The following is a 25,837-nucleotide window of genomic DNA, read 5'->3' as shown; positions in this document are numbered from 1 at the left end:
GTTTATTATGTACCTAAGCACACATTCTGACTGCCGCTTAATTGCTGAGTGGACTCAAAACCGCGACCTGTCCTCTCGGAGAATCAGTTTATTCATCTGCGTGGGGGGAAGGCTGATGCGCCTGCTGGGCTGGTTGTCGCCATTGGAGATGCCCTGTGTGACGGGCCAGGCCTGGGGTGTGGCAGTGGTGACTACGGCTGACGCTCACCACGTGTTTACTCCGTGCTGGGCGTCAGCGCGAGAGTCTCGTGCAGATTAGCCCAGCTCACCTCTTTCACAGCCCTGTGAAGTGTGTAGAATTATTACCTCTGTTTATAGGTGAGGATATGGAAGTGCAGAGAAGCTGAGTGACTTGTTCAAGTTCACACAGCTAATAAGGACGGTCACACGCTCTTAACCATCCCTGCCTCTCATGGTAGACGCTCAAGGCGCAGTAGGCTTTCTAATTTTCCTCGTCGGTGTTGGCTAACCTGTAATGTGGCTGACAGTGACTGTGTCATATTCCCCAAGCTCCCAGGGCTTTGCATCCATCGTGGGTCATTCATGGGTAGATTGAAGGGCTCAGGCCCTGGATCCTGGCCGCCTGGGTCCACACTCTGCCTCCCCACTGTGACTCTGTGCCTCGGTTCCCTCATCACCAAAACGGGGAGAGTGGTAAGGCCTTGAGCCCACTGGCTTGTGAGGATTACATGGGAAAATGCTAGAGAGCGCTTAGCACCATGGCTGACGGCCTCTTCGTCTGGATACCCTGGCGAGTTCCTCGCAGGCGCTCCCCAGGGCCCTCTGTCTGCGCGCACGATGTATACGGAGGCAGCTGGTGCTGAGGACTGTGTACGGAGGCAGCTGGGCACACCTTGAGCCACTGATCTGTGACATGAGTTACAAAAGGGCCTGACCTTTCTAGCGGTGTGGGTGGCTGACTTCTCATGACCCAACAAGTGGGTTAGCATTTGAAACCTTTCATTGGCAGGGTTGCCTTGACCTTGGTGGTATTTTTTTTGGTTCAGGTCTGGAAGCATAGCAGCGTTCTCCCAGGTCATGGGCTCCTAACCTTTTTGCCCTCTGCATCCCTTTGGTAATCTGCTGGAGCCAAGGCCTTCTTCCCTGGAAAAGTACTCATATGCAGGAAATACGTGCACAGGTTTATAAAGGAAACCAGTTATTTTGAAATTTGATTATCAAAATATGAGAAGTTGGCTGTAAACATAAAAAACCGGTGCCGCTTTCGAGTGGCGAGCAGTGACTGTGGTAGTTTTGAAGTAGTGATGGGAATAAATGTTTTGAGATGCCCGCAGTGTATACCAGGTGCCTGTGTTTCTTCTGCTGACCAGATCTCGGGAAAGCACTGGTGCTGTCCTGCTGGGGTTCGTGGCAGCAGCACTGTCCTTCAGCTCCTCAGTGAAGAAAACGCTAAACCTCAGGTAGAGGTTAGTGGAGATAAAGATGGAACTCTTCCCCCTGCCTCGTGTTTGAGTGTCCATCGGGGTCGGAAGCGCCGTCTCAGGACGTTACCTGAGCTTTAGGAGCCAGGCTCAGGCCACGTGAAACATGAGGACCGTTTGCAGCGCCTCTCTGCACAGACCAGGTGTCTCCCTGGCATTCGGGCACCTCGTCTGTGCCAGGGGTTGTGCACACATTAACTTTCCTTCTTTATTTTTACTTTTTCTTCTTATTTTGAACTAATTTCAGATTTATAAGCAAATTATGAGAATAAAGTACTCGAGTGTGCGCTCCCGTACGAGGGGACGCAGCCCCGTGTGACGCCACGCGGCCGCCACGCCAGGGGCCGGCGGGGACCTGCGCCGCTGCCGCCCCTCGGGCTCGTGCGCGTCTCACCCGCTGGCCCGCTAGCGCCCTTCCTCACCGCAGGGGCCAGTTCAGGGTCACGCGCTGCATCTCACAGTCTTTAGTCTTCCGTCTTTTTGACGCTCATGGCCCTGAGACTTCCAAAGTGTCCAGGCCAGGCCTCTGGTGGCGCATCCTTCAGGTGGGTCTGCGCGACGCTTCCTGGTGACAGATTCAGCCGAGGCCTCTCTGGCAGGGTGTCCCGGGAGCGAGGCTGAGTTCTCAGCGTGTCCTCTCCGACGGCACGTGGCTTAGACTTGTCCCATTCCCGGCCCTGCTGACTTGGTACCTGTGAGGATGAGGTGTGCCTGGTCTCTTGACTATGCAGTTGCTCTCTTTTCCTTTGTGATTAGTATTTGAGGGGAGGTATTCTGAGTCAGGTGAATTCTCCGATCTTCAAACTCTTGCCCATCAGCTTTAGCCCCCTTTTATGGAGGCGGAGCTGTTTAGTACCGTGATGGTTAGCAAACGGCGGTTCTTCTAACTGCATCATTCCTTCTCCATCCATTGGTCGTTTTTCTGTAAAGAAAAGCCTGCTCTTCTTCCCATCTGCTAATTTACCCATGGCCCTGTGGACGTGAACTTCGGTTTTACTCAGGGGGTTGTGTCTGTTACGGTCGTTATTTTGATGCTCAAATTGTCCCAGGCTTGGCCTTTGCAAACTGGCTCCTGTATCCTTTTGACAGTGCTCCATTATTTAAGCACTTCCTTGTGTTCTGATGTGGCAGGATGCTGTGGACATGGATTGGTTTTGACTTTTCTTGCATCAGTACTTGAATTGGCCTCTTCCCCTGGGATCCTTGGTTCCTCCAGCACACAATTGAACTTTTATCTGGTTATAACTCTGTAAAGTGGTGACTCTTTCCCACCAGTTTTCAAGTGGCTCTAGTAAGTAGCTTCTTGAGGCCCCAGAACTGGTAAGTGCCAGAGCCAAGAGCTGAACTGTAAAAAAAGCTTCACATTTCTGGAATTCATAAAATTACATACCGCTTCGTAAACGAGGAGCCTGAATCTCAGAGGTTTGCAAAGCTGTTAGCTGAGGTCACATAGCTAGCAAGTGGCAGAGGTCCACGCTGGATCACTTTGTCACCAGTCAGCTCACAGCGCTGTGGAAGCATGCCCCCCCCCGACCGCTTCTATTTCCCTGTAAGTCCCTCTCCCTAATATTGTCAGGTTTTGTTTGAGGAATTTCTTTTCTTGGGAGTAAGAACACACGTGGAAAGGCAGCCTTCGTAGTGTTGTGAGAACGACGGCCTGCAGCTCTGCGGGGGTGCGGTCTCACCGAGGGCAGCCAGGCAGCAAGATGCCCCTTCCCACTGTGGACGAGCCCTGCGCGCCGCCGCCTCTGCCGTGGGCGGTCGTTCCCCACTCCGCCTGCAGGTGGCGCTCTCCGACTGCGGCCTGATCCAGAGCCTGGCACAGGGGGATCACCTTTGTTTGGATTTACACACCAGAAGTGTCCACATATGTTTGCATAGTGTAAGGATGCGCTCTTTCAGAATTCTTCTCTTAATGTCAGATGCCCTGTGTCATTTTCAGGAAAAGCAACAGTTAAGCTATGAAGAGCTGATTCAGGTCGTGAAGAAAGAACGGGACATCTACGCACACCTGGTAAAATCTCTGCAGGACTCAGACAGGTAAGGGTTTCTGTTCGGCCGTGACACACAGACAGCACACGCACGTATTTTGAATAAATGCTGCTAGTTTCTGAGGCAGCAAAGACTTCCCACTTTGCTTAGGAAGCTTAAGATACTTGGACAGGGATTGCCTTTTTAAAATCAGGTATTCCTGTTTCCTAGCAAGAGCGGTATGATTTTTTTGGCAACAAATATAGGATAAAAGGGCTTCCCAGGTGGTGCTAGGGGTAGAGAGCTCACCTGGCATTGCAGAAGATGCGCGAGACCCGGGTTCAATCCCTGGGTGGGGAGGATCCCCTGGAGAAGGAGATGGCAACCCACTCCAGTATTCCTGCCTGGAGAATCCCATGGATAGAGGAGCCTGGTGGGCTACAGTTCATAGGCTTGCACAGAGTCGGACACAACTGAAACAACTTAGCACGCACATAGGATAAACATATCATTAATACTAATTACTCGGGTTTTTACCAGACCTTATTATGGATACAGAAAGTGCTTCCATGTGTGTTACCTCTCGTGACCCCCACTGCCGCTCTGAGAGGTAAATGACATTACTGGCCCTGTTTTCCATAATAAGACCATCGAGACTTGGGGAGGTGAGATGACTTGTCTGAAGTCTCGCGGGTGATGAGTGACGGCGGCGTGCCTGTCCTGGCGTGGCCTGTGTCCTCACAGGACTGCCGTGGCGGGGTGGTGCCAGAGGCATGGCGAGAACGCTGACGGTCGGCTGGTGGCCTGGCTCCCACCCTGGTCGGGTCCAGGCAGCTGACACCCCTGGGTCCCTCTGGGCCCAGCCCTGGCTGGCCTCAGTGATTTCTTCTGTGCAGAGGTCACCTCTCTGCATGGTGGGATGGTGACAGGTGGAAGGGTATCAACGTCTGGGCTTCGTTTCACGGCTGCACAGAAGCGGATGGGGCAGGCGGGCACGCCAACAGAGGACGATTGGCCTCGGCCCCCGGCTGTCAGGGCAGGCTGCGGGTGGGTGGGGGCTCATGACGTCAGCTTGTCTTCATCTGTTTGTGTCTAAAGTTTTCCATCATAAAAGGTTGAGGAAACTCACCCTTCACCGCTCCTTGTCTTTTGCCACAAGGGAAGCCCAAGAATACTGGAGTGGGCAGCCTATGCCTTCTCCAGCAGATCTTCCCAACCCAGGAATCGAACCAGCGTCTCCTGCAGTGCAGGTGGATCCTGCACCAGCTGAGCCGTCATATGTAGAGTCCTCGCTGTCCCTGGGGCTGGGTTCCCTGCCTCTGCCTTCAGTGGGCTTCTGCACCCTGCTCTGCCCCCCACTCATCCTCGAGCATTCGAGGACCCCCCTTGTCGGGAGGCCCTCATGAGCCCCCAGGACAGGCGCCCCTCTGCGTTTCTGCCCTCACGACGGCCCTCCTGTCCCTCCATCACCGGTCTGCGATGGCTGGCTGCCTCTTCTGGCCATCAGCGCCTGTGGGCCAGCGCCCTCTCTGCTGTCCATGTATCCCAGTGCTTATCACAGGGGCTGGCACGCAGTAGGCCCTCGGGAGATACTCAGTGGATGAAATCCCTCTTTAAAGTACCCCCCTCTCCTGCCCCCTAGGCTTCCCTGGTGGCTCAGAGGTTAAAGTGTCTGCCTGGAATGCAGGAGACCCGGGTTTGATCCCTGGGTCGGGAAGATCCCCTGGAGAAGGAAATGGCAACCCACTTCAGTAGTCTTGCCTGGAGAATCCTGTGGAGGGAGGAGCCTGGTAGGCTACAGTCCATGGGGTTGCAAAGAGTTGGACACCACTGAGCGACTTCACTTTCTCCTGCCCCCAACTCTTCTACATTGAGATAATGTCCAGGATTTTTAATCTGAAGTGAGTTTTAAGGAAAATGAAAACATGCTGATGAAATTCTGGAGTCAGCCTCACTCTGAAAGGGAGCTTCTTTAAGAAGCCTCTGCTGCTGGTCATTTTCACCTGGGGTGGGGTCGAGTAGTCTGGGGGCCTCAGGTGGGGAGTGGGTGAAGCAGGCTTAATCGTGGTGCCCGCCCTGACTCTGGGTGCCCAGAGGCTCTGTGGGTAGAAACGACTGCCGTCACCCTCCTCAGCATCACAGGTGGCGGCTCTGAGTTCTGCAGGCTCTTCCTTAATGAATCAAAACGTGCGTGGCACCCGGGCGGGCCAGGACCGCGTCTAACAGGGATGCTTAAAAGGTTTCCTGTTCATCTTCAGAGTCGAAATGCATTCAGCAACTCTCAGCTCCTGGATAAGTCACTTTTCACCCTGAGCCTCAAGATAACTATCAATATTTGTGCGTTGAGATTGCCTTGCCTACAGACCTACCTGTTTTCCTACCTCCCTGCCTACCATAGAGGGTTGTTTAAAACATGATGCTGATAATGTGAAGTCCTGATTCCCGGCACGGAGGAAACACTCGATAGATGTAACGCTTGTTAAGACTAACAGTGATGTGAGAAGCGCCCGTGTGCCTCAGAGTCCTGTTGTGCACACACTCAGCTTGCAGGGGGCTTTGAGCCCTCAGACTGTGCTGTAGCCAGAGGGCAGAGCTGTGGGCTCAGGGCTCAGCCGCCCTCAGGGCTGCTCACCCCCGCAAACTGGCAGTGAAAGGTGGGCGATGAGATGGGTGATGTACTTGTAACTGAAGTTGGTAAGAGCGGGGTGGGGAGAGAGCAGCTGGCCACGGACAGCTTTCTGATTCATTCCTCACAGTGACACTTCAGACCCATGTCACAGAAATGGATGTCTGCTCCCGGAGATGTTAAGGGTATTTCCAAGCCCCTGCACTTAAGGTTCTCAGAGCTCAGATCTCCCTGGCTCTTGAGCCGAGGCCCTTATTGCACAGCTCTCATCTTGAGGACGGGGGGCAGTTTGTATTTGCCTGTGACTCAGATTTTCTCATTCTCAGCACTGTTGGGATTTGGGGCTAGATAAATTTTTGTCAAGGGCTTCCCAGGTGACTCAGTGGTGGAAGAAGCCACCTGCAATGCAGGAGACGCGGGTTCGATCCCTGGGTTGGGAGGTCCCCCGGAGGAGGAAATGGCAGCCCACTCCAGTATTCTTGCCTGGGAAATCCCGTGGACAGAGGAGCCTGCTGGGCTATAGTCCACGGGGTCACAAAGGATTGGATACAACTTAGTGACTAACATCAACTTCTTGCCTTGAGAGGCTGCCTTGTACATCGTAGAATGTTTAGCGACAGCTCTGGCTTTTGCCACCGCATGGCAATGACACCCTCCCCGCCCCGATTGTGACAACCAGCGCTGTCTCCAAATACGGCCACAGGTGCCCTGGAGGGTTTAAATCCTCTCCAGATGAAAATCGTGGCTGTGACTCACGAGTCGCAGAAGGTTGGACTTGTAAGTACCTGCTGTTTGGGAGTCACTAACTTACGTGGAGGAAAGGAAGTGATGTTTATCGAGCATCTTTGTGTGTGTCGGGCACTGTGCTGAGCTCTTTCCCTTATGGCATCTCACTGACTCCTCGAAACACCTGAAGGGCACTGTGCCCGCTTTACAGGGGAGGTCAGGCGGGTGAGCTGACCGCCACGGTCCTGGAGCCGGTGAGTGCTGGCGCCCTGGGGGCAGGCGTCCCCGGTTCCTCCTGGCTCCTCCCCGGAAGGATGAAGGGGAGGATGAAGGCGCAGGGCTGTCCTGCCTCTCTGCGTGAACCTCCTTTTGTTCCACCGACTCCTCACGCCTTGCAGGGACCCTGGAGTTGGGGAAGCAGGAATGACAGACACAGGAGCAGCTGTGTGCTCTTCACCCTGTCAGAGAGCAGAGAAAGGAGTGAAGCAGTCGGCTCTTCCCAGCTCTCGTCGCAGAAGCTTTGCTGAAGCAGTCTTTCTTTTTTTTTCCCCTGGTTAAATGTGTCTGCAGCACGACCGCATCCGAGCGAGTGCCGTGCTGTGACACCTCTGTGAGGTTTTCCATCAGCCTTACAAATTGATCATTATGATTGTCTTGAAATGGAACTAGGTACAAGTTGCTGGGTGGGCCCCTTCCCTGGCAAGGAGGCTGCCTCACAATGAACCATCTTCAAAGCAGCGAGCATAGAAGATTAGGCATGATGGTTTATTTTCCTTCCAATAGATGTTGATTTCTTTGTGCAGTTCGATGGACGGAGCTGGAGGGAGTCGCTGGAGGAGAAGGGGGACTTGAGTCTGTGGCACTCGTATCTTAGAGCGTCTCCTTACCATTTGGGGCTGCGGACCCCTCTAGAACAACCTGATGAAAGCTGATGGGCCCGCTCCCTAAAAAAAAAAAAAAAAAAAAAATTCCACACATTGATAAATTCTTTCCTACATTTTCTAAGTGTTGATGGACCTTCTCGGGGAACAAAAGGTCACGTGCAAGAGAGAGGGACGTATTTCTTGGTATTTAAAACAAGCTTTCTGACTCGGTAAGGCGTTTCGGTAGTCGCAAAGCATGTTCGTTTGCTTTGACCCAGTCTTGCCGAGAGGAATCTGTCTTCAGAAGCTGACCTGGGAGAGAAGCAAGCCTCTCGGCACAGAGACTTTGAGGGAAACAGTACATATGTTACTCAGGTGTCTGCTGGAGCCCGTGTCCCCGCAGGAGCCGTGGGGCAGGTTCAGACCCCAGCCGCACGCTCCCCCGCAGGGCCGCGCCTGGAAACACGCTGCGCAGTCTGGCAGCCACTAGCCGTGTGACTGCACGTTTGAGTTAACACACTAGGCATTCGGTGCCTCGGTGTGTAGCCACCCTTCAGATGCTCAGTAGGCACAACCCACTGGTGGGTGTACCGTGCACATCAGTGCAGATACAGGGTGTTCCCATCACTGGAGAGAACTCGGGGGGGACGGTCCTCCCCCCAGTCAGTGTAGGTTCTGGGAGGTGGGCTTTCTCAGGGCCTCCCCTGAGCTCTGGGTTGCTGGTTTCATGTAAGCCCTCTGCGCAGGTGAGTACCGTATTGTTACATCGTCCCACCCCTCAAACAAAAGTCCATTTGACTCTTCATCTGTGAATGGCCAACCCACCACTTTAGTCCTTTGTTAAGCTTTAGATCGATCCTTCACTCCCTCCGGTTATCAGCTCTCACTCTTCCCCTTTTCTTTTTCTTATCCCTCTTGCCCTTCGCCCTTAACCTCCAGCACCACCTCTTTTTGGGTGACACAGCAGACGTTCTAGAGCCTTCCTTCCATACCCAAGCCTGTGCAAGACAGTATTCCAAACAGAAACATTCCGAGGAGTTAAATGATTTCTACCTAGCTACCTCTGGAGCAGAAACTTGGGAAAGGACCCAAATGTTCACTGATAGGGGAAGATTTAAAGTAAACGCTGGGTCGTTTACCCAATTTAATATTGTTTAGTCATTAAAAGTGATGCTTGTAAATTATTTCTGAAAACGGAGGGAGGCATTTAAATGAACCATGCACAGTGTAGCTTTATATGTCCAGTATTGTTTCAACCTTGTAACGATACTCAGGGAGAAAGATTAGAGGGGATACAGTCTGCCATGTGTTCTTTGATGTTGGGGTTGTAGTAATTTTTGCTTTTTTCGTACTTTTATATTTAAAAACATTTTTTTCACTTTTATATTTTAAGTGTTCTCTGAACCTGTATTTACTTTTATAGCCAGAAAAAGAAAAAGAAGACAAACACCTCACAGATGACATAAAAATCAAAGGCAGGCTGGCGGGGTTTTGCATCTTTCAGCACGAGCAGACCTTTTATAGATTCTGGTGTCCTGTTTTTCCAGCATCAGCGCCCTGCAGGCTGAGTTGAGCAACGTCTTCGCCCTGCGGAAGCGGCTGGAGTGGGACGTGCTCTCGTACCAGCACCTGCGGACGGTCCTGGAGCAGCAGATCAGCGAGACCCGGCGCCGGGAAGGTACTTGCTCTCTTGCACGCGGTTCCCCGCGGCGTGTGCACCGGGAGGGCCGTGGCTGAGCTTGGCAGGAGTCCTCAGGCTTCGGCAGGAGACGGAGCGCCTTGGGGCTTTCGTCTGGGGAGCCTTTTTTGCAGGGACAGTGTTACTGCTGCCCTTCTGGTCTGGACTCAGGTGGCTTTGGCCGGTGGTGACTGGGGCCCAGCATGTTGTGTTAGTTCCCAGAGGGCCAGCTGCGGGACTGCTTGCTCGCTGCCGCCGCTGTATTCTGCATCATTTGACTTCTAGCTCCAGATAACCTTGGGGCCTCGTCATCTCCTTTGCCGGATCAGCAGCCCTCATTGCCCCAAACATCTGGGCCCGGCTTCCCCAGGCACCCACTGCGTAGACGCACGGGGGTGAAACTGCTGCTTCCTGCTGGAGTATTTTTCGAACTGTCGTGACCATAAGGGGCCGTGATTAGGGAGCGTCCCATGATGCCTGCTTTTCGAATCGCCCTGCTGTGCTCAGGACAGCAGCATTTGGCCCCCTCTCTGGCCAGAACCAGGCTTCCCTGGTGGCTCGGATGATGAAGAGCGTACCTGCAGCGCCGGAGACCCGGGTTTGATCCCTGGCTTGGGAAGACCTCCTGGAGAAGGGAATGACAACCCACTCCAGTATTCTTGGAGAATCCCATGGGCAAAGGGGCCTGGTGGGCTACCGTCCATAGGGTCGCAAACAGTCAGGCACAACTGAAGCAACGAGGCCTGCATGTGCTGGCTAGAACCTGGCTAGACTCTGGGTTGGTATCTTCATCCTTTCCGTGTCTCTAGCCGGGTGCTGGCGTGTATGCTTAAAGTCAGTCATCGCAGTGGTGACTGACATGTCAACATGTCTTGGGCACCTGCTGTGTACAAGGCACAGTGGCAGGCTCTTAACGTCTCACCCCTGATCCTGACTGTCAGCCCATTGGGTAGAGTAGGCGCTGACATCACATCACAGGTGAAGACACCCAGAGTTGAGCCAGGACATCTTCCTTTGAAGTCCAGATAACAGCATCTTACTTTGAAGTAAAGATACAGCATTCGGAGCGTATCAGCTCTTCCCGACGTGTGCTAAGCGAGATCTGCTCCCCTCAGTCCATAGCCGGGCCCCTCTCTGCCCCCGCGCTCCCTGTGAGAATGTGAGCTTGGCTCAGAGAAAGCAGAGCCTTCCACGGGTGACCCAAGACTCCCCATCACAGATCTCACAGGCAGTTTCTCCTCTCAGTGTGGACTTGCTGCTACGCTGGACTCTGGAGCCGGGAAAAAACACATCAAGCACTTTCTATTTCCCTAGAGTTCTATGCTTGAGGGTCACATCTGATTTTTCTAAACAGAATCACTCCCTTATTTAAACCGAAAAATCACCATTTACTTGTGCCACTCAGAATGGTCTGCAGACACAACACTCAATACGCCAGTTATAATTCAGAATCGGCCCCAGGGAAAGCCTACGGCCCACGATGAGCCTGGACATTGAGATAGCAGCCTGTAGAGACCCAGGAAGAGGGCTCCTGCCCCAGAGGTGGGGCACTGAACTCCCTACCGAGTGCTCACGCCCCTCCCGCCCCCTCACCCAACTCAGAGTGCCTTAGGTGGGCCGTGCTGGGGTGGGCCTGGGAAGGATCTTCTTCTGATGTTCTGTTTATCTCCTCTCTCTCTTTCTTTCTTTCCTTTTTTTTTTTTTTTTTGGTGCAGAAGAAACATTTTCATTTTATAGTGATCAAACATCTTACCTGAGTATTTGCCTTGAAGAACACAATCGGCTTCAAGTGGAACATTTTTCTCAAGAAGAGCTTAAGAAAAAGGTATTGGCTTTATTAACGTTCAGTGCTTTGTTGGTTATTTGTTGTCTCTTGGGTTCCTGATCAGAGGTGTGAGGCTCTGAAAGCCCTGCTGCCTGCCCCTGTTGCCTCTCTCCCTGCCCGTCTCCGTTCTCTCCGTGTGCATTCCCTGGAGAGCCCCCCCCCCCCCGCCATGTCTGATGCACTCTTTCTCAGGCTTGAGGACCCCCGCCCCGGCCCCTTCCCCTCCAGGAAGCACCCTATCCCCCCTGGAATTAGCCCTCTTTCCCTCTGGTCAACCTCCTCTCGTCTTGTACTTGATTTCACTGATGTCCTTGCTGTATTGATCTATAGTTATCTGATTGTTCTTCTGTATGCCCCGTAGGCCGTGGACACCTTAAAGTGAGTGCATCTTATTTATTTCTGATTTCCCAGTGCCCTCCTGGCACATATAGTGAGAGTTAATAGATGGTTTTTGAAAGAATAAAGGTTCAGGTTTGGGCAATAAATCTTTTCTAAAACTTGGAAAGGTCTTTCCATGTGTTGATCATTGGTGTGGTTAGGATGGTTGAGTATTTCAAGGCTCTAAGAGCCATCGATAAGAAGAGGAAGCGTGAACTCAGAGGACACTGTGGTTTGTTATGAAATGATCACCTGTGTGTGCCAGGGTCAGATTCTGTCTTGGAATAAGTCGCATCCTGGCAGAGCAGACGGACGTGTGTCTGAGCCGTGCCACTGCCGAGTGCGTGCCCAGGGGGCTGTGACAGGCAGAGACGAGAGGTGCAGGGCAGCAGGCGGAGAGCGGTTGTCTGTCTGGTGGGGGCGGGAGGGGGGAGGCCCTTCCCGGATCAGAGGAAGCGTCTCAACAGAGATGAGACCTGAGGTGGGTTTTGGGCAATGAGGAGGAGTTTAACTAGAAAACTTTCTCAGCAGAGAGGGAGAGGGAAAAACAGCAGATATAAGGCACAGAAAAGATAAAAGGGAGACGTGCAGGAGTTTAGGCAAGTTCAGGGGAATGCAGCAAGACGCACTGAGGCATCTGTTCGTGTTCTGAGGATGAAGAAGCTAGAGACGGTCGTGGCCACGGTTGGTCCCCACTACGGCTGTGTCACGGGCGGGAGCTGGTTCCCTTGGCTGGCACTCTGTGGATGTTGGCAGGATCAGCCTGTCTTGCTCTTCCCTCTGTAACCTCCTTCAGGGTTGGGTCTGATTGGCGCTGCGTTGGGGTGCAGGGGACGCCTGCTCAGGGTTGGGTCTGATTGGTGCTGTGTTTGGGTGCAGGGGACGCCTGCTCAGGGTTGGGTCTGATTGGTGGTGTGTTTGGGTGCAGGGGACGCCTGCTCAGGGTTGGGTCTGATTGGTGGTGTGTTTGGGTGCAGGGGACGCCTGCTCAGGGTTGGGTCTGATTGGTGCTGTGTTTGGGTGCAGGGGACGCCTGCTCAGGGTTGGGTCTGATTGGTGCTGCGTTTGGGTGCAGGGGATGCCTGCTCTGTGTGGTGACGTGGGGTTTCCCGCTTATTTCAGGGGTGAGTGATTGCCCCTTGAAGAAGGGTTTGGAAAGTCACTGACCACTGGGATTTGAAGCTTGCAGGAAATACAGGCGGTGTCTGATCAGCTGCTTATGTACCTGACCTTGTGAGGCCTGTGCCTTAAAGGAGGGGCCTTGGCCTGGGAGTCCAGGCCTGGCTCTGCTTTGTGCGGCAGCTGCCCTTGCCCAGTTGACCTGGCACCCTGGCCAGTGTTGTACGTCACTGAGTTCTCCCGGAACCCCGGTTCTGGGACCTTGGGCAGAGAGCTGCGTTATATCTCGGGCTTTTCCTTGTCAAATGGGGACAGTCATACCGGCCTGTGCACCTCCGTGGGGCTTTTGTGAGGGATGACTGACTAAAGCTCGTGGGAGTGTTTCACTTGCCATGAATTGCTTTGGAACTGAAGACTGCTGCTGTTCTGGACAGCGCTAGATAGGCATAGAGAGAGGAAGGTGGAGGCTCTAGAATAAGCCTCTGACACAGCCTCAGAAGTGTCAGTCTTGGGGATTTTCCTCCAGAATCTCTCAAGTGCAAGAGAGAGGTCCTGTACCCTGTCATGGATGGGGTGCTTCGCGTGGTAGCCCATTCTACAGATGCGGAGATGGAGGCTTAGACCAGGCAGCTTGCCCAGGATCTCTGGGGCTAGAACAGAGATGCTGGTGTTTTTCTCACTGTACGTGGGGGGAGCCTGAAGCCTGGAGTCAGGCCGCCTGGCTCTCTGTGACTGTGATGCTGGGAGGTCTGCTCAGTAACCGTGGCCCCAAGAGGCAGAAGTGTGCCTGTGGGTAGCCGGGCCTCTCCTGCTCTGATCTCCCAGGTCGGCGACCTTATCCAGCTGGTGAAGGAGCTGTATGCGGACAACCAGCACCTGAAGAAAACCGTTTTTGATCTTTCCTGCGTGGGTTTCCCAGGAGACAACAAGCCTGAGTCAGTAGATCAAACAGAGGTAAGAAGGAGCGTTCTCACCATCGTGAGCCCATCACAAAGAGCAACAGCCCCGCACACATATCAGGGCTGCGTCTGTTCTGGGGGGTCTCTGGAAATTCCCTTTGCTGTGGACGGGCTTTGGAGGCCTTCTTCAGTCAGCACGTCTGCCCGCAGGGTTCCGCAAGGTTGGGTCATTTCTGGGAGGACGCACTTGATGTTCTGTGATGCCTGCACTCTAGGCCTGGTCCTGGGATCTGGGCTGCAGGTCACAGGCATCTGGGCACGTCTGGGGGACTGGTAAGGTCTCAGGGGTTGGAGAGTTGTCCCGTCACCCGGTCACTTTGGTAGTGCAGCTGGAGCCTCAATGAGCCCATTACCTTGGAAAAACAAATGAGTAATCACTCCTTTGTTTCCTTCCCGAGTTAACCCCCTAAACGCGCCTTCTCACTGCCACGCTGCTTCTGTGGCTCTGGCCGGATGCGTGTTCTTTCTTCCCACACTTACCCAGGACCCCCTGCGCGCTGCCCCCACAGAGGACCCGATAAGGAATAGCGGTCGGTGTCCCCTGGGCCCACATGTCCAGCTTCCTGCCTCTGGAAGTTCTTGCCTGGCGGCATTTGAGAGTGAACGGGCCAGGGAGGGTTAAGTCCTGGCGTCTGCGCTGCAGAGCGTGTGGTTCCTGGGCATGCGTGCCCACTGAGGGTGCGGGCCTGTTCTGGCAGCCCGCCCCGGGGACAGCAGAGGGGGCCCTCTTCGCCCGTTGACTCTGACTCTGTCCTCGTCCTTGTGACGCATCGTGTGTGCTTTCCTCAGTACTTGGCCTGACCACACAGTGGGGGGAGGTGGGTCCTGCTGTGGCTCAGGAGGAGCTTGTTTCCTGAGTCCCTGCCTGGCCCTGACGCTCCCCTGGGGGTGCCTTGCTGCAGGCCATTGTTGGGCTAGTTTCAGAAGTCTGGGCCTGTTCTTGCCATGAAATGCACCAGGGCCCCATGCACGTGGGTCCCCCGCACTCTCCCTGGTTAGCCTTGCCTTGAGCCCATCCTGGTGTGCCACCTAAAGGGAGAGCTCGTTGCCCCGCCGTTTCCAGGGAAAGATCTGCCCGCCTGACGCGGTCTCCTCCTACCTGCAAAGTGGGAGGCTCTCACAGGTGTCTATGCTGCGCTCTGGCCATCTGCTCCCTTAAAGAGACAGAGTGTAGTCTCCAGGGCTCCAGATAATTTTGAGAAGCAGGAATATCTGCAGTCCTTTTAGGGAGAAACAAGTCTCTTGGTTTGTTTTCTCCAAGGCGGTGTTCATCTGAGTCGCAGATGGCGAGAGTGTGTTTGTTCATTTGCTCTTTGAAAGAAATCTGTTAAATGTCCTCTCATGTCGGCAACCCACTCCAGTGTTCTTGCCTGGAAAATCCTATGGGCGGAGGAGCCTGGTGGGCTGCAGTCTGTGGGGTAACACAGAGTCAGACACGACTGAAGCGACTTAGCATGTCCTCTGGAGGACAGAGAGTTTTTCCTCTTCCCACTCTGAGGTCTTAATAGCAGCCAATTCAGACCTGAACCGTTTGTCAGGTTGCATGGCAATTTGATGTTCCCTGTGAACAGCCGTGTCCTCTGCTGCCCCAGCCCCTGTCTTCCCCTGGAATGCGATGGGAAGATCCGTGCGGGAAGGGCGGCGTTCCCACAGGCATCCTGAGCTGGGAGAGGAAGGAGAGGTTGTGAGGGGCGAGGGGAGGCTGCTGTTCCCTGGGGGCCGCATGTGGCTCTCCTTTGATGAGCAACATGGCAGAGACAAACGGGAAATGCCTACGTGGGCCACAGCCTCGTCGGGGCAGCGGGCTTGTGAAGCAGTGACTGGCGCCGCTCCAGCTCTCTGGGAGCCTACGAATCAGAAAAGGAAAAAAAACAAAGACAGCAAATATAGTGTGTATTTTTAAGTATACTCAGTCTTTTTTTTCCTCCAGTATTTAATTAACCCACAGCATTGCCTAAATTTGGAAAATACAGAAATGACCCCTGGCCCTGGCACTTCACCGTGCGCACAGTCAGTTTGCGTCCCAGAGTCTCTCCCCCTCTCCTCGTGTGCGCTACGTGTACACGTGCTCGCTCGTGCAGCCCTGTCTCCCGTGTCCTCCAGTGGCTGCTGTGTTAGCACATCTTACTCCATCTTGGGGGTGCCCTGGCTTTAACTCACTGCCTCGCGACTGTCGGGCGTGGAGGTTGTTTCCAGGGATTCACTATCTTAAATTACCTGACGAATGTCTTAGAACACAAATCATTTTCTGGGCTTACACTTCTTTTTTTCCCCCCTTAGACTATGTTCCCAGATGAGTAATTACTAGGTCAAAAGTACACATACAGATATGTATACGTGTGTGTGTGTATATATGTGTATATATATATATATATAAAATAAACATATAATTTATTTTCATATTACACCCCCACTCACACGACTTTTAACTTGACAAAGGCTACAGAGAGTGGGAGGCCCCTGATGCAGTTTGCCAGGCGTGTCTTTAGGACACAGGCCCTGGGCTGGGCTCCCCCCGAGCGGGGCACACAGTGCTTGCTCCTGCATGTGGGCAGGTCACAGAAAAACCAGCCAAACTAACAGAAAGCCAAGAGCAGAGATCCTTGTGTTTTAAAGCATATTGAAGGAAAAAAAGTCTCTCATGGGCTTGCTGCGATTTCCGTGTATTTTCTTTCAGACTGTAGGTTGTGTGTTATAGGAGACGTGGTTGAGAGTGGACATGCGGGAGTGATTTGAAGGGACCGCAGTCGGGGTGGTGAGCACGGCCAGCCTTGGCTGTGTGGCACGCAACCGTCACCTCTGGGGGACAGACCATGCGTGCGAGTGCTCAGGAAACGCTGGTTCCTCTCGTTATTTACTTAATGTTGTCATTTTTTTTAGGGATGGTTAAAAAACTAAGGTGTTTGTTTTTCTTTTGGCATGGAGAGGAAGCATGGATTAGGGGGCATAATTTAATTGAACTCACACATGTAAGGCTGTCATCTCGAATAAGAAACAGACCTGGTGTGACTTCAGAGGACAGAAGCGGTGCTCAGAAGCACAGGCTTGTTAACATCTGTTATTAGCAACAGAGTGGAATTTGGTTTGTCAGAAGCAGATTGAGTTTCATGGAAAGGAGGACACGTCTAGCAATTTGCCTTCATAAGTTGTTCCGAGTTGTAGCCGACTTGTGAAGCCCTTGGCACAGAGCCGGGCATGTAGTAGGCAGTCAATATGCCAAACACAGCCATTTCGATGTTACTTTTTTAGTAAAGTGTGCCGAGCTGGAACTCCAACCCTTTTCTGACTCTTCAGTGTTGTTTTAGCAACACCATAGGGCAAGTGCTTCTAACGTTTCCCGTGTGTGTGAATTTCCTGGGGACCTTGTTAACGTGAGGATTCTGGTCCATTGAGCCTGGCACGGGGCCCAAGAGTCTGCGTTTCTCATGAGCTTCCATTGCTCCAAAGAACACACTTGAGCAGCAAGATCAGAAGCAACCCCCCAAACTATTTGGTTCCAGCTCTTCGTTTTGGGGAAAAAAAAAATTGTCCTTTTAGCAGTGTTTCCTGAGCACTGGGCACTGGTGTTAAAACTGAGCCAGACACGGTCCCTGACCCCGGTGAACGTGATGCAGGGAAGCAGAGCTTGGGGGGTGGTGCCTGGGGAGCCTGGGACGGTCCCACCTCCTCTTCTCAGGTCAAGAGAGCTTCTCTCCGGAAGGACAAGAGGCGTCTGCAGAGGCCCGAGAAGGAATAGCCCAAGAGGTGGGGGCAGATCCAGGCCATGCATTTGTTCAGGAGAGATGTCTAGGGAGGGCCCGTTGATTTGTGTCAGATACTCGAGCAGACAAGAAGAAAACACAGCTGGGAAGTCGCTGGGGACCTGAGCAGTTGAGCAGTGAGGGGAACAGAGGCCGCGTGGCGGTGGATGGAGAAGCTGCGAGGGGGAGGACATGCAGGGCGAGCGGGGCCCTTGGAGACGTGTAGGGCTCCTCTCCTGCTGGCGGTGGGGCCCGAGACACCCGCCTGCAGCAACACGCTGGCCTCTCTGGGCCCTTGCCTTTGAAAACCGATCAGTCGCATATGGCATGGGCGACCTGTCTGTGTGTCACGGTATTTAATTTCTTGATCAGTGCTGGAGACTGAGACCTGACTTTTAATTTTAACCAAGTCAGCAGAGGTAAAAGGACACGAAAGCAAGTTTTTATTTCAGCGTAGTTAGTAATGGTGTGGTTGTGGTTCTGGAAATGAAGAATAGCTTGCAAGGTTTTGTGATGTCATTTTGGAATGACACGGGTTAACAATACTTTTTGCTCAGCCAGACCTGCAGGAAAACCCTTCTCCGGATCCTCAGGGTTGGGGGGCAGTGCCTCTCTGCCTCCTTCCTGTTCCCAGGAGGGCTCGCGCTCCTGCCAAAGAAGGTGTGGGGACCTTTCCTGAGGAGTTTCTGGAGGGTGTTGGCAGCAAAAGCCACATTGCAGAAGGTGAGGGTGAAGAGTCCTTTCAGGAACCTGGAGAGAGGCAGGCAACACCAGTGACCGGAGCTGTTGGTGGACCAGAGAGGAAAACGCCATTACTTGTTTTTTTTTTTGTTTAAGATGAGAGAGGCTTCTCCCCAGCGTTTTATTGCGAAAAAACTCAAACTTAGCAAAGTGAAAAGAACTTCAGAGTGGACACCCATATACTCACCCCGTAGATTCTATTATTAATCTTTTCCACCGGCCATCATCCTTTCACCTTATCTTTTTGATAAATTTTCATGTAAATCACAACCAGTATGTTGTTACGCTCAGTCGTGTCTGACTCTGCAGCCCCATGGATTGTAGCCCACCAGGCTCCTGTCCATGGGATTCTCCAGGCAAGAACACTAGAGTGGGTTGCCATTCCCTTCCCCAGGGGATCTTCCTGACCCAGGGATCAAACCCGGGTCCCCTGCCTTGCAGGCAGATTCTTAACCATCTGAGCCACATATGTAAGATTCTGACCCTGGGAAGTTTTCTATAAAAGACTTTCCGAAGTCACTTTGCTTTATTTTTCTTCTTCCAAAACAAGGGTTTCCTTTAGAAGGACGATCAGGAAGGTTTGGGTTGGGCTGGGAAAATTATGGGGTGAGGGACTCAATGTAAGAATTCCTGAAATCACAGTATGGAGACAGAACCTTCGATGAGTCATATGCACAGCGCGGCAGCCGGTGGCTGAGGCTCAGCTCGTGGTTTTAATGCCATGGGGCAAAGCTGACTCCTCCATGGGTGAGATGAGCTTTAGGATAGTTTTTGAAATGGCGTTGGCCACCTCCCCTCTCACTTTTTCTCTGGATGATATGAGTGTCTCATGACTAGAGTTTTTGCTCTTCCAGAGAGCTGGGATCTGGCCCCGTTGACAACTGCTGTCCCTTCTGTAGAATACAGACTGCAGAAGCTTTGGGATTTACACTGCTTTAGCGCGTTAGGGATTTAGGCCGCCTTTCTAAATGACTCTCCTTCATTTTCAAAAGCAGAAAGTTATTGTCAGGCAGCCTTGATACTCTACTCACTGGCCATGAGGACTCTTTTGTCAGCCAGTGACCGTGTGGCTGAGACTGTCCATGTTAGATGCTTGACTGTCCAGAAAGAGGTTCAGCCCCTGTGCTCAACAGGGGAAGGTTTGCAGACACTGGGGCCGCCATAACTTTCATACACTGCTGTCTTGCTGTCTGATGGTTTCAGTTCCATCAACAGCTCTTTTCCAAAATCTGGTTACTTTTCTATAATCTGAAAGCGAATTCAGCGACGGCGGAAATGGGGAGAGCACACTCAGCTTCCAGGTCAGGAAGGCTGTGTGGGGCAGAGGGAGACGGCTGTCCCTATTTCTCAGGGGATCTGTCCTTAAATCCTGCCTGATTCCAGGCAGCTGTGTGTGGTGCGCCAGCACCAGCAGCTCTGACTCTGGCTGACTCTCATTTCTTGGCTTTGGCATCTGTCTCTGCCTCTTTTTCCGGTTTTTGGTTTTGTTTGTTTGTTTGTTCATTCATTCTGCATCTGTTAAAAAAAGACACCACCGACTTCTTCACACATACTCATGCTGCACACACTTTTGGGTTGCGTTTTCACACCATGCCGTGCTCCATGTAGCTTCTGGCTAGCAAGGAGGACGCGGACCTCACCGGAGCTGGAGAGGAGGGCGAGGATGGTCTGCTGAGTGACGAGTGTCTGGAGCAGAGTCGCAAGGTAGGAACACCTGCCCCTGTCTGTGCCCAAGCCCATCTCCCGCCCGGAACGAGTCCGACGGGTCACTGTTCCGTCCACCCGTGTGGGGTGCCTGCCGTGTGTCCGTGGGGAGCAAAGGGGAGCTCTCTGCCTTTGTAGAAGCTGTAGGTGAGGGGGCAGAGCCACTCAGGAGACAGGAGAGCAAACACGTAGTTGCAGATGAAAAGCGGGGCTCTTAGGGCATTAAAATCGGTCTTGGACTCGGGGCCTACACAGCTCTTTAGAACTCTAACCCAGCCCATTCATTTTACGCATTGGAATCGGAGGCCTGGGAGAGGAGATGGTTCCTCTGGGGCTCAGAGTAGGTCAGTGACACAGTCGGGACCCGTGCCCTTGTCTCGGGGACGACTGTGGACCCCCAGATCATTTGCTTGCTGTGTAAGGAGCCACCGATAGAGCCAGACTTTCCTTCCCTGGGCCCGTCTGCAAGCTCCTGATCTGAGACCTGGATTAGGGCTGCCCCGGGGTTGTGGAGAGCTTTGCTCCAGGTGCGTGGAGACTGAACTCTTGGAGTAAGTGTTTTCCAAGGTTGAAAGAACTGAAGACTGGTGTGTGGTGGGTGCTCGGAGGCCCGCAGATTTGACGTCTGTGGCTTTCAAGTGTTGGGTTCATGGAGTCCCGAAGGCGAGATCATCCTTGTGAGAGTTTTGCAGAGCGAAGCAGTGAAAAGTCGGGGCTCTGGAGTCAGATGTGATCTGGAGTCTTGGTCACTACCTCTGTGACTTTGGTTACTCCTTGCTTAACCCCTAAGCCTGTGTTTCCCCATCAATGAAGATAGTAATACTCCCTTGTTAGAACTGTTGTGATATTTAAATAGAAGGTATGTACTAATTGCCCAGTGAATGGCAGCAACTGCTCTTTTTATTGTTATATTCTAGACTTCTCCTTCTTGGAGAAGCAAGCTTCTCTGGAGCTTGCTTATTTAGATGGATTTAATAACTAGATCGATGGCAAACAAGACCCTATAAATAACAGCTCATTTGTGTGGGTCTTGTCTTCTATTTAAAAGCCTGAAGCACTTTACACGTGTGGAGAGAGGGGTGTGGTGGCCGGTGTGTGTGTTAGAGCAGTAATAAAGCCAAGGGGAGTTATTTATAGACCGGTGGAAGAAATTTACAGCTCTGGAAATGGGGAGGAGGGATGCTAAATGCAGCACCTCGAGACATGCCCCGCACAGGCTTTAACTAGATGTTTCCTCGGCACCACTCCTCTGGGACCCTCAGTGACCCAAGAAGGCAGTTCTGTAAACATCTCATCTCCATGGGAATTAGGAGCTCTCCATGGTCCTGATGAGACAAATCAAAGTCACGATAATTAGGATGTGCCTGTAAAGAGGCTGGCTTTCTGATATATAATGAGGAAGATATATTGCAAGAGGTGTATAATAAATGTCTGCAGCATTGTGGATGGCAATTAACAATGTTCCGGATGCTTCCTAGAAGGGAAATGTAGAAAGTAGGCCGTGGGGTAGGGGAACACAGCTAGAGCGGGTGAGACACCGCGGCGCGAACTGAGGCGGGCCCGCCATCCTGGTTGGCTCTCGTTGCTACCTTGGCAGGTGGCGTCACTGTGCCCATTTACAGGTGAGGGAACTGAGATGTGGAGAGGTAAACATCTCTGCACCGTGAGCAGAGTGAGCGTGTGTGGCCCGCAGGCCTGCGCCCCCGTCCTTCATTTTCTCGCGGGTGTTTGTACTCGCTCATCACCACCTGTCTCCGTCCTTTCTCTGCCCTCCCTTTGCCCCCTCCTCTGTGTCCATTATCTGACCAGATACTTTGATTTGCAGACTGTGGCGGATAGTTCCAAAGGGGGCTGCAAAAATGGATATTTAAGGCACGCAGATTCCAGTATCTTAGACTACGGTGGAGCGCACACATCCGGCGGCCCTGGAGACCAGGGTCTGGAGGAAGGCGAGCTCGTGAGCCTGCTTGCCCCACTCTTCGGCGAGAAGGCTGTGCGGTTCCTGGAATCCAGGTAGACACGGGGCCCAGGCGGTGCGCTGTCTGCAGTTAGAGGGGAGGACAAGCTCATTGTGTTAAATGGCTTTAGATGGTGGTGCTCTGCAATTTACCTGAGAGAGCGCCTGAAATGGCTCGGAAGGAACCTTGCCAGTCATGCAATTAAGTAATTAGGCTGCATGCTCGTGGCTGCAAGGGGACTGCACTCAGCAGACCCACATGCACGCCCAGCACAGAGAGCTGAGACGAGACCCTTCAGAGTGGTTCCTGGGAGCTCGGGAAGGGCTGCCCGGCTTGTCCGCGTAAGGGCTCGGCCCTCCCGAAACCCCTCCCAGTCTCTCCAGCAGCTTCACCACTTCCTCTGTAGCTACGGCTCTGCTGTCTTACGTGGAGCTTGAACCACAATCCCCTTCTCGTTGTATCTGCTGGGAGTCATTCCTCTGCAAGGAAACACTCCAGGGTGTTTTCCTGAAAACAAAAAAGGAGAAGTCTTCAGTACACATGTATTATCAAAATTAGTCCTTTAGGAGCAAATTTCCCCTCTTGCCCATTCTTTTCACTCCACCGTAGCAGCTGCTCTGGGCTTTGGAGCTAGAGGGAGCTGTGCCTTCCTCTCTCACTTCCTCCATTTCTCCGACCACTTCTTGGCGTCGCCTTGAGGAGCGGGAAAACGCTGTTCAAGGAGAATGGCTGGCGTGTGCCGGTGTTCAGTGAAAGCTTTGTCCTCCTCCAGCACAGATGGGCAGATGGAGCTGGTGCCATGCCCGGCACTTCTGGCACGACCAAGAGCCTGGTGGTGCTCGTGTCCTTGGTGGGCTCAGCCTTGTGGGCACTTCTCCAGTTGGAAAGATGGCAGTGTTCTGTAAGCTCAGAGAGGCCACCTCCCCAGCCCCTGACATCTGCTGAACATTTACCTAGCGTGAGTCCTCTAGGGCAGCGGTCCCCAACATCTTTGGCATCAAGGACCGGTTTTGTGGAAGACGGTTTTCCGTGGATTGGGGTAGGGGCACGGTCTTGGGATGACTCAAGCGCGCTATACTCACTGTGCACTCTATTCCCATTGTTGTTACATCAGCTCCACCTCGGATCATCAGACAGTAGATTTTGGAGCTTGGGGACCCTACTCTGGTATATTATCACAGGGAGTTAGGCGACCGTAAGTGAGAAACGGAGGGTTTCCTCCGCATCAGCTGCTCCTGTGTCAAGAGTTAAAAGATGCACCTTGCTCTCTCTGAGGACCACCCAGGAATGTACTTGGGTGACATGAGCTGGGGAAAGTATGACAGGTGGTGGGGGTGCAGGGAATCAGGGCCTGGGAGCTCCCTCCTGGCAGGTCGGAGCTTTTCAGCCCCCAATCCTTGTTGTCATGAAAGCACATGGGCTCAGAGATTCCATCAGTAAAACCCCAAAATTTGTATTCCCAATCTCCTGATGTTTGAAAATCTAGACTTCATTTTTAAAGAAAGCGCTTTATGGACTGACTCTCTTAAAAACTTGGGTGAGATTTTTTTTTTTTCTATGCTTAAAGCCTCTGGTGGGTTCCTGTCGCCTTTGGAGTGAGCCTAGCGCCTCTTGGCCTGGCTCCGGCCTGTCTCTCTGTCTTCTCAGCACTCGCCCTTGCTCACACGGGTCTTTGTGTTCTTGGTCATCCTGGCTTGTCCCCCACTCAGGGCCTTGGCAGTGCGGTTCCTCCTCCCGCAGTGCTCTTTTCCAGGATGAGGCGGTGTCTCAGCTCCGCAGAGAGGTCTCTCCCGCCCACTCTGTCTAACGAGAATCCCTGCGTCTCACTCCGTCTGGGGACTGGTGCCTTCCGCCCCGCCTTACCGGCCCTTCTTCCTTGTACTTCTCCTTGCTGTGTGTTGTCTGATTTAGTCATCAGTGTCTGTGTGACTGTCTGTCTCTGTAAAGAAGCGTCAGCATCATGATTCTCTTTTTTAGCTAGTCTGCTGTCGGCTGCGCTGGGTCTTTGCTGCTGCGCGTGGGCTTTCTCCAGGGGTGGTGAGCGGGGGCCCCTCTCCTGCTGCGCTGTGCAGGCTCCCCACCGCGGTGTCTCTCTTGCGGCAGAGCCCGGGCTTGCGGGCGTGTGGGCCGCACTGGTTGTGGCTCACAGGCTCAGTTGCCCCGTGGCATGCGGCATCTTTGTTCCTGGACTGGGGATTGAACCCGCGTCCCTTGCATTGGCAAGCTGATTCTTAGCCACCGGCCCGCCAGGGAGCTCCCAGCGCCATGATTCTTTTACACCGTGCGTTTCACAGCTTTACGTGACAGATGGGAGGGGCTTGATGAATATTTGAATGAATATACTGGCAACTAGAAGCTCAGCATCAAAGCAGAAGGTCTACGTTTAGAGAAGGAGGAGGAGCGTGGAGTCAGAGAGGCCTGTGTTCTGCACTCTGTGGCTGCCACTTTTGCTCGGAGATCTTGAATCTTCATCTGTAAAATGGGTTAGTAATCCATCATGGCCCCACTGTGAGGACTGACGGCGCTGAAGGTCCTTAAGGGTCTGGCGTGCCGCTAAGTGATTACTTAGTGTCAGCTCCTTTGCCCTCATGCCTTCTGCGTGGCGGAGATGCTCAGGGTAAATGAACAGTGTTTGGGCCTCTGACAAGACCCTCGAACGGAACCATTAGAAAGGTCCTGATTGTGGTGACAGCTTAATGAATCTGCTGTTCAGATTTCTAGCAGAGCAACACTTGTAATGTTTTATTTAACAGCACTCCCACTTTACTATATTATAATGGCCTCTTTCACCACCTTTTACTACCCATTTGTAAGTCTTTCTTTCCTGGATTTTATTGTGTGTTGTTTAGTTGTGAGTAATGGTCCTCCTCTGGCTAGCTCAGTAGCAATTGTCATTATTTTTAATCTATATTAAGGGAAGGAGAGGAAAGGAAAATTTACTTTAACATGCTTGAAATACCAGAAATATATCTGAAGTCTGAGTTTACTGAATTTTAAGATGGTTGGTGTCGTCTAGCCGACTCCATATTAGAAGTGAAAAATGTACCACCCATTTTAATTCTGTTTTCCATACTTTTTGTTGTTGCCCTATTTCAGCGTGCTGTAACTGTTCAATGTGAATTGAGTTGACTCTGCCCCAGAGCTGGGTGTTAGGAATCCAGATGTGAGTCAGCTGTCAGTCCTGCCCTTACAGGGCCCAGTGGGAAGGTAGCACCAGGGTGCCTGTCACTTCAGTGGCAGCAAAGGTCCAGAGAAGGGGAGGCTAAAGTGTGCTAAAGGACTTGGTAGCTCTGGTCTGTCTGGCCAGGTGTTTTGAGATGAGGAGACGCCGCAGCAGCGGGAAGGGTCTGGTCCCGATGAGGCCTCTCCTGCCCCCTGCGCCCTCCTGACCACAGCGCCCCATCCTGACTGCACCTTCCTTTCCCAGCTGGCCCCCGCCCTCATTGCTTCCCCCCCTTCCTATCCTCCTTATTTGTTTCATAATTTTCTGCCTCCGTTCCGTAAGTTCCTTTCATTTCTATGAATCTCTTTTCCTCCCTCTATTTTTCAGATGATGGAGACATACTTCTTTTAAGTCTTCAGACTGCTTTAGCTTCTTTATCTCCTTGAGCGTGGACGCTCCTCTGCCGCTTGCCGGCCGTCTTGCGTAGCGGCGGACCTTGTCTGCAGGAGCGGCCCTGCTGTGCCCTTCTCCACGCCCTGGCTGCTCCCTGTGCTGTGGTCTGAAGTTGCCTTGACTTGTCTCTCTGGGTCTTACCTTCGGGGCAGGACGTTTGCCTGACTCTTCTTCCAGCCGTGGGAGCTGAACGCCTTCCGTGGGTGCCTCCCCTCTGGGTCTCCCTGTCTCTGGCCTGTGCACGTGTCTAACTGGATTTGAGTCCTGTCTGTGCACTGAGCACTTTCGTCTGCTTTGCGGTCATTTACACACGTTTAGTCCCTCAGTCGTGTCCGGCTCTTGGACCCCCGCAGACTGTAGCCCACCAGACTCCGCTGTCCGTGGAATTCTCCAGGCAAGAATACTGGAGTGGTTTGCCCTGATTGCTCAGATGGTAGAGAATCTGCCTATAATGTGGAAGACCCCGTTTTGATCCCTGGGTTGGGAAAATC

The 25,837-nt window shown here is 52.8% G+C and overlaps 1 protein-coding gene across 8 annotated transcripts in view; it reads left to right on the top strand.

Moving 5' to 3' along the window:
• CDK5RAP2 (CDK5 regulatory subunit associated protein 2) overlaps positions 1-25,837 on the top strand; it is a 180,943-nt gene that overhangs the window by 94,058 nt on the left and 61,048 nt on the right. For 7 of the 8 annotated variants that reach the window (XM_018052692.1, XM_018052698.1, XM_018052694.1 and 4 more), the window contains 6 exons: positions 3,385-3,482; positions 9,176-9,306; positions 11,022-11,131; positions 13,454-13,582; positions 19,677-19,772; positions 21,598-21,785. In XM_018052692.1, coding sequence (XP_017908181.1) covers positions 3,385-3,482; positions 9,176-9,306; positions 11,022-11,131; positions 13,454-13,582; positions 19,677-19,772; positions 21,598-21,785 — 752 coding nt within the window. The remainder of the gene's footprint in view (positions 1-3,384; positions 3,483-9,175; positions 9,307-11,021; positions 11,132-13,453; positions 13,583-19,676; positions 19,773-21,597; positions 21,786-25,837) is intronic. The other variant, XM_018052695.1, reaches the window with a different exon arrangement.

The sequence above is a fragment of the Capra hircus genome, chromosome 8 (assembly GCF_001704415.2).
Source record: "Capra hircus breed San Clemente chromosome 8, ASM170441v1, whole genome shotgun sequence".
NCBI classification, from domain to species: Eukaryota; Metazoa; Chordata; class Mammalia; order Artiodactyla; family Bovidae; genus Capra; species Capra hircus.
This window is presented reverse-complemented; position numbering and strand designations above follow the sequence as displayed.